We start from the raw sequence: 13,372 nt of genomic DNA, 5'->3' as shown, positions 1-13,372 counted from the left end.
TTGCCTAGGAATGAATATGCTTGTATGAGCTCTACTAACCCTCTAGCTTATATTCTTTCTTGCCCTAAAGTACTATGTGTCAGGGGAAATTCCTGGAGGAAGCAAGACACTATCAAAACATGAGTCATTAGTATTGCCTGTGGGTAAAATCCCTTCCTTATTGTTGAATGGAGATCAACATCTCTTTTGTTAATATAATGCCTTTATAAATATTACACTATCATTTCTGTTTTAATTTTTGCTTGTTTTTTAATCTTTTTTTTCCAAGCAGCTGTTATTTCTCCAGTTCAGTTGTTTGAGTTGCTATATATTTTCCTTGACCAAGGTAATTTTTCCTATTATTCATAAATCTCTGGTCCCAAACTGATTTTGGGTGAAATGACAAAAATTAACTGTAGTTGCTGCAAAGGTTCTCTTTTCTGAATGGAAAAAATGCCCTCTTTAGCAAACTGCAATTTTTCCAGGCAAGTTAACTTGTTTCTGTATAGAGGAACAATAAATAGTTTTAAAAACCAAGTCCTTTCCTTTGAGAAATTACATTATGAGCTTCATTTAATTTGGTTCGTAATTTGAGAATAACATCGTGCTTAAGTCCTCTTGAATTCAATGCGATATATTATTAATACCTGCCAGATCCCATTACATCCAGTAGCACAACTTTCTTTCTCTTGCATACGTGCTTAATGATTATTTGAATCCTTTCAATCCTTTCCCCCTGCTGCATGCACCTGTGGGGGGAAGGCACCCTGTGAGATGTAACCAGAAGTCTTTCAACATCTTCCCATCAACCACCGGACCTCCAATAGGTATCCCTATGCCTATGCCAGTTATTTAGTATGCCAGTTATTTAGCTGGCAAATAACCTATGTCAGTTATTTAGCTAGGAAAAGTCCAAGAGCAGTCAGGTTGAGAAAAGGAAGGTAGAATTGTGGTGTACGCAGCTGCCCCTAAGATCCTCCCCCTCTCAACATCAAGCCCACCTGCCTGAATGGCTCCCTTCACTGATCCTTCCACAAATCACCCTTACCGTCACCAGCAGATCTCCTGGGAGCTGCCGACACGCATGAGCCGCCTCCAGCCATTTGCGCTGATGAACTTATGGATGCTTATGGATACTTATGGATGCAGATTGTGAAATTTGCTGAATCCTAATAGGATTGGGGCCTTAATGACATTTGTGTCCTATCCTTCCTCAATGGAATTCAGAGTATATTCAAGAGAGGTCCTGGAGGATGACAGAGGTCACCTCTTCTTGGAAAGATATTCATGTCTTCCCCACAAAATAGCTGTTCCTCCCCATCCCCCAAAGCTGACAAATATTCATGGAAACATGGAGAGAGGAGACTCCAGGAAGCACCTAGAATACACACTGCAGTCAAAAGTTGATGAAACAGTAAATCAGTATAAGGAATTCTAAGTTCAGGAGGCCTGTAAATGCAAACAGGTCCCAGTGGGCCATGAGAGTTCATTATTGATTTTATTTATATTTACTTACAAATTTATACTCCGCCTTATCTCACTAACATTCTCACTCACATTCAAAGCAGCATGCAAATACGATACTCAGAACAATTTGCTGGGCTTCATTGTGTGAATGCAACTGTGGAAGTAAAGGAAGCTTTACTTGCCATCATCAGCCACACACTTCTGATCAGGGGTGTCAAACATGTCATACAGCAGGCCAAATAGCATTCATGATGCCTGCTGAGGGCTAGAGGTGATATCATTACACAAGAAGTGATGTCATTAAACAGGTCAAAACCAGAAATACTCTGTTCTTGTGTAGGAACTCATTAGCTGCTAATGACTGGAGAAAAAATAAACAAATCTTGATCATATTTCAAGATATGGGAGAGCCCAATTATCATGTGGGCCACCCTTTTAGCAGTATTAAGGGCCAGATAAAAAGCTTCTGAGGGCCACATCGGGCCCCCGGGCCTTATTGACACCCCTGCTTTAGATCTTGCTCCAAGTAAAGTGAGAGAAGCTGCTGTAATCCTTAGCCGTAATTGTGATGTTATAGTTCAAGAAATTAGTATGGTTGATACAGGTGTGTTTATGAATGGTATGAGAGGAAGACAAACGATGATATCCATGTCAATTTATGTCCCTAATGATCAGGACTGGCCTGAGTGGAGGTCATGCTTGAGGTGTGGAAAATTCGCTACTGCCACTTTGTCCAATCTGCATCCCACGCAAATGTGGGTGTGGTCCCACGCAGTGGCAGGGCAGCAGTGATGGATGGTGGAGAAAAAGGAACTGGGGCAGAGGTCCATTTCCCTACCACCTTTCTTTCATGATCATGTGGAATAAAACAGGAAGTGTAGGGTCCGTGAAGTGTAGGAACCCCGTCACTGCAGTCCGTGAAGATTTGGGGGGGGGGGGGAGTTTGCACAGCTGCAACAGTAACGGTTTATGTGAAGGGACAGGTTGAGGAAATTCAGACAGAGGGAGTAGGCAACCGCATTGCTAAGAGTGAGTAGGAAGCAGCTTGCAGTGGCTCCATCCACAGCAGGCTGGAGGGGGGTGGCAGCAGTAGACTTGTGGTTAAAGGTGTACCAATCCGTTTGCCATTACTGGCAGTATGACATTCAATGTGAGTCATATTGTTCACATCATTTATGGGCCAATTCTGCTGATGACACTGCAATATCCTCTCAAACTGTGGATATGTGGATATGATACAATTATAATGTATCATATAAATACATTACTTTTATATTAATTAACGGTGTAATCCAGAGAATGACATGGGCCGGCGCAACCTTGTGTTGGCCCAGCTGGATCTTAGGTGGGCAGGGAAGTGGCCACAGGGAGGTGTTCCTGGACGGGGGAAGGGCAGGCAGTGGGCTGCCCCAGGGCAGTTATGCCGAATCCCAACCCCCATTCAAAGTGGCTTGAAGCCACTCCGCTTTCCTCAGACTTGTGCCACCTCAGGAGGTGGTGTGGGTCTGAGGGTACCTTGCCCAGATTTCTCCTTGCATTTCGCTGGGCTGCTTTGGGCCCCTAGCCTGTGCTGGATACAGCGCAAGCAACTGGCTTGCCTATTCCAGCGCAGGGTGGATTGCAACCTAAGGGAGTGTGCCATAAAGCATGTTTGCACCTCCTTGAGAGTCGACTGGGTCGGCACAAGGATGCGCACCAGTCCATAGAGGCTGAATCCAGCCTCGGTGCTGACTTCAAGGAAGAGCCTTTCCTTGGCCGACACAAGGCTCTGGGGGTTGGTTAGGAGGTGAGGAGGCAGGAGGGAGGCATTCTGGGGCAGGGGAGGGAGGGCAGAGGATGGTCCCGGGCAAGGCCTCTGAGAGAAATTATATTGGGGGTACAAAGTTCCTTTTGGGCCTCTTTGACAAGGGGAGGGTGAGACAGAGTGGGGGGAGGTGGTGACAGGCAAGCAGAATGGGGGTCTCCTGGGGGGTAAAGGGAAGAGTTTCCCCTTAACTCTGGCTGAGCCACTGTTGGATACAGCACAAGCCTCCTGGCCTGCCTGTTCCAGCTCAAGATAGGATCGCACTGTAGTTTGTTAAAATGTTGTGTTATGTTTTATCTGATTATGCTAAGCCATTTGTGATAGCCATTTGTGATAGCCATGGAAGAATTACGTGTCCCAATCATGCAAGCTAAAAACCATTTTGTTACAGGATTTGGAAAGTCAAAATGTGCATGGAACAGGAAAAAAAATATCTTAAGGCGAATTACAGCCTAATCCATTTTTTTTAAGTGCCAATACAGCAGGATGCAGCACCGCAGTGCTCTGCTTCCCCCCACTGGATATGGGCCTTTTTAGTGCAGCTGCAACATGGGGGAAGGATAGGACTGGGCTGTGAATCAGAGAAGCCAAAGTTGGTGGAATCAAGGATTTTTTGGACACTGCTCTGGTTCTTAGCCTCTTTGTTATACCAATAGTTTGCCCCTAATTTCTGGGACATTGCTAGAATGGAAAAATTTATCTATTATGATAAAATTGAGAAATGAATACTCAAATTCCTTTTTCACAGGCTGGTGTATATTTATTTTAATTCAAAAATAAGTACCATTTTAAGCAGCAGTTTGCTTAATTATCTTCTAAGTATAAGATAACTGAATCTTCTAAGTGTATCTTCTAAGTAGAGCAGTGGTTCTCACACTTTTAGCACTGGGACCCACTTTTTTATAATACAATGTCAAGACCCACCAAAAGTGTCATACCTGGAAGTGACATCATCAAGCAGGGAAATTTTTCACAATCCTACCCACACTTACACAGGAGTAAGTGACTATCATTGTTAAAAGCATATACATAGTAGCCTGTTAAAAGTATAGATCTGTAATATTTCCCCAAATGCAGTCACTTACCATGGCCAATCCTATCCAATTTTCCACCACTGGTGCAGCCACAATGCAGCCCCGAGGTAAGGGAAAAAATGTTTCCATACCTTGAGGAGGCCTTTGACTGCCTCCCCAGCACTGGAAGCAGTGGATACCCCATTGGTACAGCAGCACCGGTGCTAGAAAATTGGATAGGATTGGGCCCTAATATATTAAAAATAAAATATTGAAGTGAATGGGGACCCACCTGAAATTGACTTGCAACTCATGTAGTGGGTTCTGACCCACTGTTTGAGAAACATTGTATATTTTACAGAAAACTTCTCAGCCTCTTATGTTTTCTTGGGTGGCACTGCCATCAAGAGCTTATTTCACTTGAGACCAATTTTAGCTATTAACATAATAACATAAAAGAAAAACCCTGCTTGATCTGGCCACATCTTGTCCAACGTTCTCTCTCACACAGTGACCCAATAGCTGCCTCTGGACAGCTATTGCCTCCTGCCCCAAGCAAGGAGAGAAAAATACTCTTCTCACAGGGTGACCAGATACAATGGCAGCTACAATGGAGGCCTATACCTTTAACGATAGTATAGAACACAGGTTCCCAACCTGTGTTCCGTGAACCACATGTGGTCCAAAAGATCCTGAGAAATGGTCTGCAAGGCCTCAGGAAAAAAATATCACTTTTGATCACTTCTAGCATTCCCTCATGGACCAACAGAGAGGGTGGAGAATGGACTGTCTGTATCTGGCACTAAAGTGCTAGATGCAGCGGTCCATTCACCCAGAAAGTCTTTCATTACACAATGCTGGAAACCCAAGGTTCAGTCAGCAGGCTATCACTTGGAATTATTTCCACAAGATGTGCCAAGGAGGCATTTAGCATGTGAGTCACATGATGTCAGCAACATAGAATGTTTTTTTTTAAGCCAAAACATGCTGATACATGTAAGGCAATTGTGCTACTTGATACTAATGGGGGGAGGGTGGGATCCAGCAGTTAGTTACCTGCCTGGAAGCCAGAGTCCACTGCTCTCAATGAGGAGTCTGAGCCTCCTCCAATTTCATTAGCACTACCAACCTACTACATCACTCAGGTGAAGCCCTGCAAGTCAGAGGTCAGGAGAGTCTGCGGAGCCTGGTGGGACAAGAGGTGGAATCAGCAAGGATTGATACCTGAAGGGTTAAGATGTCAGAGGAAATACTGTTCACAAGAACATGCTGTTCTTCTGAAGTAATTCTATGTGAAGTAATTCTATGTGCTTATATGTTGTGCCACCAAGAAATATCATTTGATACCACATTGTTATACCAATGTGTTATACCACATTGTACTTCCCTGGCAACACTGCGGCATAGAAACTTGGCATGATATACACAGTGCTGTCTGGGCACTTCTTAGCATAAATCTCTGCTTAGCAAGTAGCTGAGCCAGTTCAGCCAACTTGAGGGCCAAACTGGCCAGTTTGGGGAAGAAGTGGTGTTCTTGTCTGTGGCCAGGGCTGGAGGGTCTTTGGGATCTGAGGAAGACGCAAGTCTAGTTCAAGTTTGTCATAAAAAAAACTTTATTGTCTAAAACAGTATTTTGTCTAAAGTTTTGACAATTTTATTGTCAAATTTGTTCCATATAGCTGGCATAAAAGGTCCATGTTTCCAACCATAAAACTTACACGGGCATCTCTGGGCATTTTCAGGCACCACAGCAAGTGGTGTCATTTTTAGACACTGACAGTGTCCATCAGCAAGGCCCAGGAGCAAAGCAATGGCCAAATACAGGGGCTCATATAGGTTTTTGACTGATTTCTCAGGAAATTATTATTATTAATTATTAACAGTATTTATATACCACTTTTCAACTAAAAGTTCACAAAGCGTTTTACAGAGAAAAATCAAATAACTAATTGGCTCCCTGTCCCAAAAGGGCTCACAATCTAAAAAGATGCAAATGAATATTGGAAGTTTTTTTATGATTGGGTAGATAAATTTAGTTAGATAAAATTGTGTGTTTCTTAAAAATCCATTTTTTATATTGATAAATATGCGAACCTTTGTATTGATGATTATTGTGTTTTTTTCTGTGTTAACTGAATGGTGTTGGAATCTGGGGCCAAACCTTATGTGTAACCTGTATTGTACCCTACCCAAAGTTACACCTATTTCCTTCCCTGTATCTGTAATGAATAAATAAAAAATATTAAAAAAAAAAGAAAAAGATGCAAATGAATACCAGCAGACAGCCACTAGAACAGATAGTGCTGGGGTGAGGTGGGCCAGGAAATCAGTACTAATTTGCAAGAAACAGACTAATTGACAACAAGGTGATATATGTTACTGTAAATATGACTGTTGCCTTGGTTATCATGTTTAAGAGGTATCTTATCAAACAGGTGCAGCTAATAATTGGCTAGGCTGATACAACAAACCATTTGGGAGAAGAGCTGTCTAGGTGTAGCTAAGTTGATACATGTGAAGACTAAACATAGCCTGGGACTTTGAAGTAGATGTGCATTTTATTACCCCAATCTCATAACATCAGTCAAGGGCAGCTGCTGAGGCCAGGGGTTAAAGGAGGTAATTTGTACCTGGTCAGAAAGGGGGCCCAAGAGCCAAAGGAGGGGACCCAAAAATTTCCTAGGACCCTCCATTTTCTAATCTCACTCAGGCTCACTGCCAATGTGAGATGCTGGGGAGCATTACCGTGGGCACATGGCGGTGCCTGCCAGAAGCCATACGCACCAGTCCCAGGAATGCATACATTCCTTAACAGTATCACATCTGGGAGGAAACCGATGTGCTACAGTAGCTGTTTGGCTTGTGGATCTGCTTACCATGAAGGAGTGTAGAGGAGCTCAGTGACAGAGCTGCAGCTACTGCAGAAGTCGGTTTTGGTGTGCAGAGGACACTTTCCATTCTAGTGTGAGCCTAAATACAATTATACTAATCTCTTGCAATGATTTTCTATATTTGAAAGATTTTAGAGACTTCGGAGTGTGTTTGGTTTTCTGAATTACTGTATCTAGCTTCCAACGCCAGACTGGCAGGCAGACCTGAGCTCTGCATTGGGAAGACTGGTAGACCTGGGCTTCAAAGACTATTCCACCTGTTGCCACTTTCCCCCTGCCTGTTTTGCCCCCATTCTGCCCACCCCCATTGCGTTTCACCCCCTCCCTCTTTGTGAAGGGGTCCAAAAGAGACTTTGTACCCCCTGATAAAACTCCTCTCATGGGCCCTGGATGAGGCCATTGTTATGAGTTCAACTTCTCATACTTCTCATGGGAACAGCTTATGGGCAAAACAGAGAGTTCTCAGGGGATAGGAGACACATAAAAGATGACTGACAGGCACAGGCGATGGTTGCCAGGCAGGGAAGATGGCTGCTGAACTGTTCTACCCTGTACTACTCTAAACATATAGTACATCTCTCTCCTCTCTGTTTGGGATGGGGCCCAAAATAAACTTTGTACCCTCTTGACAAAATTCATCTCAAAGGCCCTGATGTTGTGCTGTGCATGAGAAGAGGTTGAGCCAGAGAAGGAACAGGAACAGACTTATGGCTGGCCAATCAGGTGATGGATCAAAATCCTACCATCCGATTGGCCCTCTAGTTAATGTTTCAATTGCACCAATCACGGGGAGTCTGGGCAGTCTAAAGGGTATAAAAGCCAGAGGTGTTTGCCTTGCCTTGATTCTGTTCTGAAGATGGAATAAATGTATTGTGCTGTTATCTCTATGCCTTCCTTTATTTGCATGGACCCACTATATTCTCTCTGGTTCTCTCACCATCCTTGCATATGACCCACTGCAAATTCCCCCCATGTGTGCATGATATATGCCTTAAGTGTGCAACTGGTAACAACACACCACCATGGACAGCACCATCAAAACGGCAACTGTCCCAGAATGGGGTTTATGGTTGGAGGTAAGACTGAGAGGAGCCCTTCAAAATTGCTTCACACCTATTAGAGTTAGCCTCTTCACTTTACACACCTATTAGAGTTAGCCTACTCCACTTTACTCCACTTTATTCCACTTTACTTGGAAATCTCTGAACATGGGAACCAACAACTCAGCAAGTTCTTTCCAGACTTTATTAAAATACATACTAACTCTACATTTCAGTATTCAGATAATGTAAACAGTTACCAGTACAAAAATCATGGTTCAATAATTACCACCCAGGGTCTCCAAACCCCAGCCTGCGGGCCCCATGTAGTCCATGACAAGTCTCTATCTGGCCCAAGGCAAGCCTCTTGACCTGCTCAACCAAATGTGACCAGTGCTGTGCTCCAGTTGGGTCTAAAGGGTGTTCTGAGGGCCAGGAAGGTCATTTGCCTTCCCTCAGAATGCCTTCTAAAAGCCTAAAAACATCACTTCCTGGTTTTAAAATTATTTATTTTTCCAGCACTTGACACCACACCAGATATTTGTGTGGCCCTCTGGCCTAAAAGTTTAGAGACACCTGGTATATATGATTGGTCTGTTCATTAATAGTTGCTGTATAAATGAAATGTCTTTGTAAATAATTGACTATAATTTCTGCTTTTATTTTTTGTTTCTAATTTTTTTTTTCAAAACAGCTGTTTAGGCTAGTGATAGATTTTCCTTGACCAAGGGAACTTTTCCTGGGAAGGGTTCAAAGTAGGTAGGTAGGAAAACTTTGAAAAGATGATTAAGGGAGTTTGATAAGATGATCAAGGGTGTCAAGATAATGCCTGGAAACCAGTTGGTGAAGCAGATCTCTGGAAAGGTGGATTGAGAAGGTGCAACATGCTCATTGGGAAGTTGAGTTTGACAGCGCACATAGAACAACAACTTAAACAGCCAGCATTACTGGGAGATGCATACCTTGCTCTGTGGCTGAGACCAGGAGCTTTGTAACCCAGAAGCCAGAGTGCTTCCTGGCCAAGTTCCCAGGAAAACAACCATAGAAAACTCCCTTGCTTTTCTTCCATCCCTAAAAGTGGCTCCTGCCTGACCCCTCCTGCAATTTTGTTTGCACATCAAAATTCCCCCATAGCCCCTGCTGAAAGCCTCATTCCAGCAGATGCAGCTGGGAAAATATTGTCTGTGGCAACCTCTGCTCATTGTCCCAAACTGCATTGTTTTTCTCTGTCTCGTATTTCTCTGTCTCATGTGCATGTGCACTGATAACATGTTTAGTGTTCCTATTCCTTCCTCCTTTTCCTTGTTGTGAGTGATCTGTGCTTGGAGTTTAGCACTTCTTGTTCTAGGTCTTAACTTTCCCTGCATGTGCATCTCACATTGAACAACTTTTTGGTTCCTACTCTGTTTAATTGTGTATTTATGCTCACAATAAAGCCATATTTTCTCACACCTGTATTCATCCTGATTTCTTGCCAAGCCACTATGCCATGAATGTGTGGCTCTGTCTCCAGTGCAGTGGTGTAGCTAAGGGGGTGCAGGGAGTAGCAGTTGCACTGGGCATCAAGTTTTAAGGGGGCAACAAGCTGAGCTTGACACTAGTGACCAAAATTGTGAAAATCTTGGTATGTATGAATGATACATGTTATACATCATGTTATACATCATTGGAAAGGTAATTTAATGGAGATTGCAATGAAACAAACAGCACTGGAATATTTGTATTCTATCAAAAGTTATGGTCAATTAACCATTGACAAATAACTTTTTATTTCCTTAATTAAATTTGATTTTATCATACGGGGACGGGGGGGGGGCTACAAAATGTTCTTTGACCTTGGGTAGGGGTGGCAGCAGAGCAAGTGTGTGGTGAGCTGCTGGGGTCAGGAGGTGGGTTCCTCCGAATTTTCACTTTTTTAAAAGCCATTATGTCACTTCCGGTTGTGACATTTTCAGCTTGGCACGGGGCTACATGATCATTAGCTACGCTACTGCTCCTGTGTGCATAGATTCAGTGCAGTTGAGCTAGTCAAGTGCATGGCTCTCTGCACAGGCCATGAGTCCAACAAGAATCCAGCGAGCCCTCTCTTCCTCGACCCGCCCCCCCCCCCAGCAACAGTGAGATCATTCATCTCCCACCAGAGGAACACGGAAGTTCCTCTCACTCTCAAAAGTACACTCTCTGGGCCAGAACTCAAAGGCTTGTGCTGGCCCAGTAAGAGAAGGCAGGAGGGAGGGAAAAGGAGCCTGATAGCTGGAGGAGGCAAAAGCTTATCATTCAAAGATGCTCTTTCTTCCTAAGGACTATTTGTCCCACAAAATCTTCAAACTATAAAATAATTTAAATATGACCTGTATGAAAACAAGAGGACTTCAACTGTAATAATGAATGAAACTTCAACCTTAACAGTGTAATAAATAATAGGTTAGAGCGGCTCACACTGAAAATGTACATTTCTGGAAGGGTTCTGAGTGCCAGGTGTGGTTGAGGGGCACCTAAGCCTGGCTCTGATTCACAATGGTTGTGATGCAGCCCCTCTATCAGACTTCCTGTGCCCCAGGATTATTTTACACTGTTTTAATTTCTTTCTTTTTCTGGATTTGGAAAAGTGAACGATTAAATCTTTAATAGATATAAAATAAATAAATCCCAATCCTATCCACACTTTCTAATGGGACTTCTGAGTAGAAGAAGATTAGAGAAGAATGCATAGATTGGGCTGTAAATTGCTGCCCTATAGTCATTGCTTTGGTGGAAAGGTTGCAGCAGGGCACCCAGCAACATATCTCCAAAGTGCCTTCAGTTTCCATCTCATCTTCCTGTTTCCTGTCACAAGTGTATGCCGTTTCCCTGATGCACAAGCCTTCCTATGCACCTTCCATCAATGCTGTTTTGAAACAAAGGCATAGAATGGAATTAGATACGTCTAAAGAAAAGTGTCTTTTACGAGGTTTGATTGAAATGGTTCAGTTTTCTTCAATGATGAGAGAGAGATGCTCAGTTTTTCCTCAGGAAAAGCTCAGGAAAATAGGAAAACAGGAGAGATGCTTTTTCCTCAGAGTTGTGATTTGGCATTGGCCCTGGGAAAAAATAAGAGAAAAAGTCAGGAACAAGTTCCAGGTCTGGCTCAGAATTCCATAGACTGAAAGAAGTGAAATGGTTCTACATTTTATGTCATCAGTTTCACTAAAAGTCTGATTCAGCTTCAAAACACAGGTGCGAAAGCTGGCACCCGGGGACATGGATTTATAGGATTGTTCAGATGTGCCTAGCTCACCCTGACTAACTATAAAGTAAAAAATGCCAAGGACACATTCAACTGCATTCCTCTGACAGCTGTTAGAATGTTATTGTTCAAATCTCCAGTTTCATTCATTTTTAGTTAGCATAATGCTAACATAAAGGAAGGGTGGCAGATTTGGGGCATGGTTAGGAGCAAAATGAAGTCAGACTTCTCTCTAGCCCACAGGGTACAATCCACTGGGAATTTCTCTTTTGCAAGCCCCACTGAAAACCATTCTTAGAACTGGAAGAGAAGGACAACTTACTTATCTAGGATGGCCTTGATGATCCGCTTCACCCAGGCTGCTGTGGTTTCCAAGCACACACCTCTGCCATCCTTGAGAGTTGCACTGCAGATAAATAACAACATCCAAAAGGGTGTGAAGATCAGACCAACACCATTTGCACAATGCTGTCATCTGGCTACATGTTTAAAATAACTTGATGGGCACAGTAAGAAGAACACTAGGTGCCAGTGCCACTGACTTTCATGGCAGCCTAAAAATTTTTTTGTATTATTCCAAAAGTAGAGAAAATCCTCAAAGGCACATTGGAAACCCTCCCACACAAGCTCTGCTGAAATGCATGATCGTTGTGTAAGGTAGTCTCATTTGTATTGTCGTGGAGAGTGCAGCAGAACTTCCTGGTGGACTTCCTTTCGGCAGTCTGTGAATATTAGCAAGTGCACTTACATGATCTCCACATCCTTGCAGTGGGGTCCACTCTGGATCAGCTTGACATACTGGATGTGTTTGGGATGAATGACTTGGGAGTGGGTGCTTACACATTGGCAGCGCAGCTCACTTCCAGCCCGGGCCAGTCGCATGGCTATAAAGGGGCAGAGGATTAACATTTAATGAAACAGAGGAACACAATTTGCAGAACATCTTTAGTTTTCCACAAGGCGTCAGCAGCCCATCTGAGCTGCATTTTGGAGTATTCTATGCTAGGAAGAACAGCTTGAAATCTTGCCATTATGATGAGCAACCCCATATCTACACATTAGGCTTGTTTCTCATCTACAATGCCCAGTCTTGCTCTGCTAAAGTCTTGAACGTTGCACAGCAATACCTTTGGCATTCATGCATCAATTTGGAGCAAGAGTTTGCTTACCATCTATCAATGTTGCAGAAAGCAGGAAAAGAGTGAGAACAGCACAAACAGCAACCTTGGCATTCATGGTGAGGCAGGAGTTGGTGCCTGTGATCCTGATTGCTTGTCTGCCTGGGAAGGAGTGTGCTTGACCAAGCTTTAGTAACCCACTGGCTTTTATGCTCTCTTTCATGGCCTGATGACGTGCGTGTCAGAGGCATCTTAATTATACAAGATGCTATCAGAAAATGAGTCATTGGGATATCATGGAAGTTATAAAATTGTAAAATTTTAATCAGAACCTCTCTATTCATTAGTTATTCTCAAAAAAGTAAATTGTCTTTCCAATCAATTTATAAATTTTGTTATTCTCAAAACAGCAATTATTGTTTCAGTTCTCTTTGGCTAGTAAAATATTTATCCCAATTGAGTAAGTCTTTCCTGTTATTTACACATATTTTCTTTCTGCTTTATTAGAATAATACAAATTTCAAAAATAAAAAAATTAAGAAAAAAAAGAGAAAACATAAAATAACAGAAAATTACATAAAATTACAAAAAAAATTGTAAACAAGCCATTTGATCCATACATGATAAGCTATAAACAATAAAGTGATCAATGCACAGTCTAAAAAAGGCTTGCACATATACATAGCCATACAAAGTTGTCATGTATAAGCTGTAATTTTGAATGCTTGACAGTTAAGAGGTCCTCCATTCTTATTCACTTTTGTACAAAACTGATTTTATAGAAATCAACAAAATGTGCAGTCTCTCCATTAAAATGTAATTTTATAAAAGAAA

General features: G+C 42.6%; 1 protein-coding gene across 1 annotated transcript; it reads right to left on the bottom strand.

Annotated features, from left to right (window-relative positions):
* Positions 1 to 11,199: 11,199 nt before the first annotated feature.
* Positions 11,200 to 12,656, bottom strand: LOC136651860 (interleukin-8-like). Its single transcript, XM_066628582.1, has 4 exons — positions 12,590 to 12,656; positions 12,169 to 12,304; positions 11,743 to 11,826; positions 11,200 to 11,274 (listed from the first exon to the last, which is right to left on the bottom strand). Exons 1-4 carry the CDS (start codon positions 12,654 to 12,656, stop codon positions 11,250 to 11,252), a joined length of 312 nt encoding a protein of 103 aa, XP_066484679.1. The 3' UTR covers positions 11,200 to 11,249.
* Positions 12,657 to 13,372: the final 716 nt, after the last annotated feature.

Source organism: Tiliqua scincoides, chromosome 5, assembly GCF_035046505.1.
Source record: "Tiliqua scincoides isolate rTilSci1 chromosome 5, rTilSci1.hap2, whole genome shotgun sequence".
In the NCBI taxonomy this organism is placed as follows: Eukaryota; Metazoa; Chordata; class Lepidosauria; order Squamata; family Scincidae; genus Tiliqua; species Tiliqua scincoides.
This window is presented reverse-complemented; position numbering and strand designations above follow the sequence as displayed.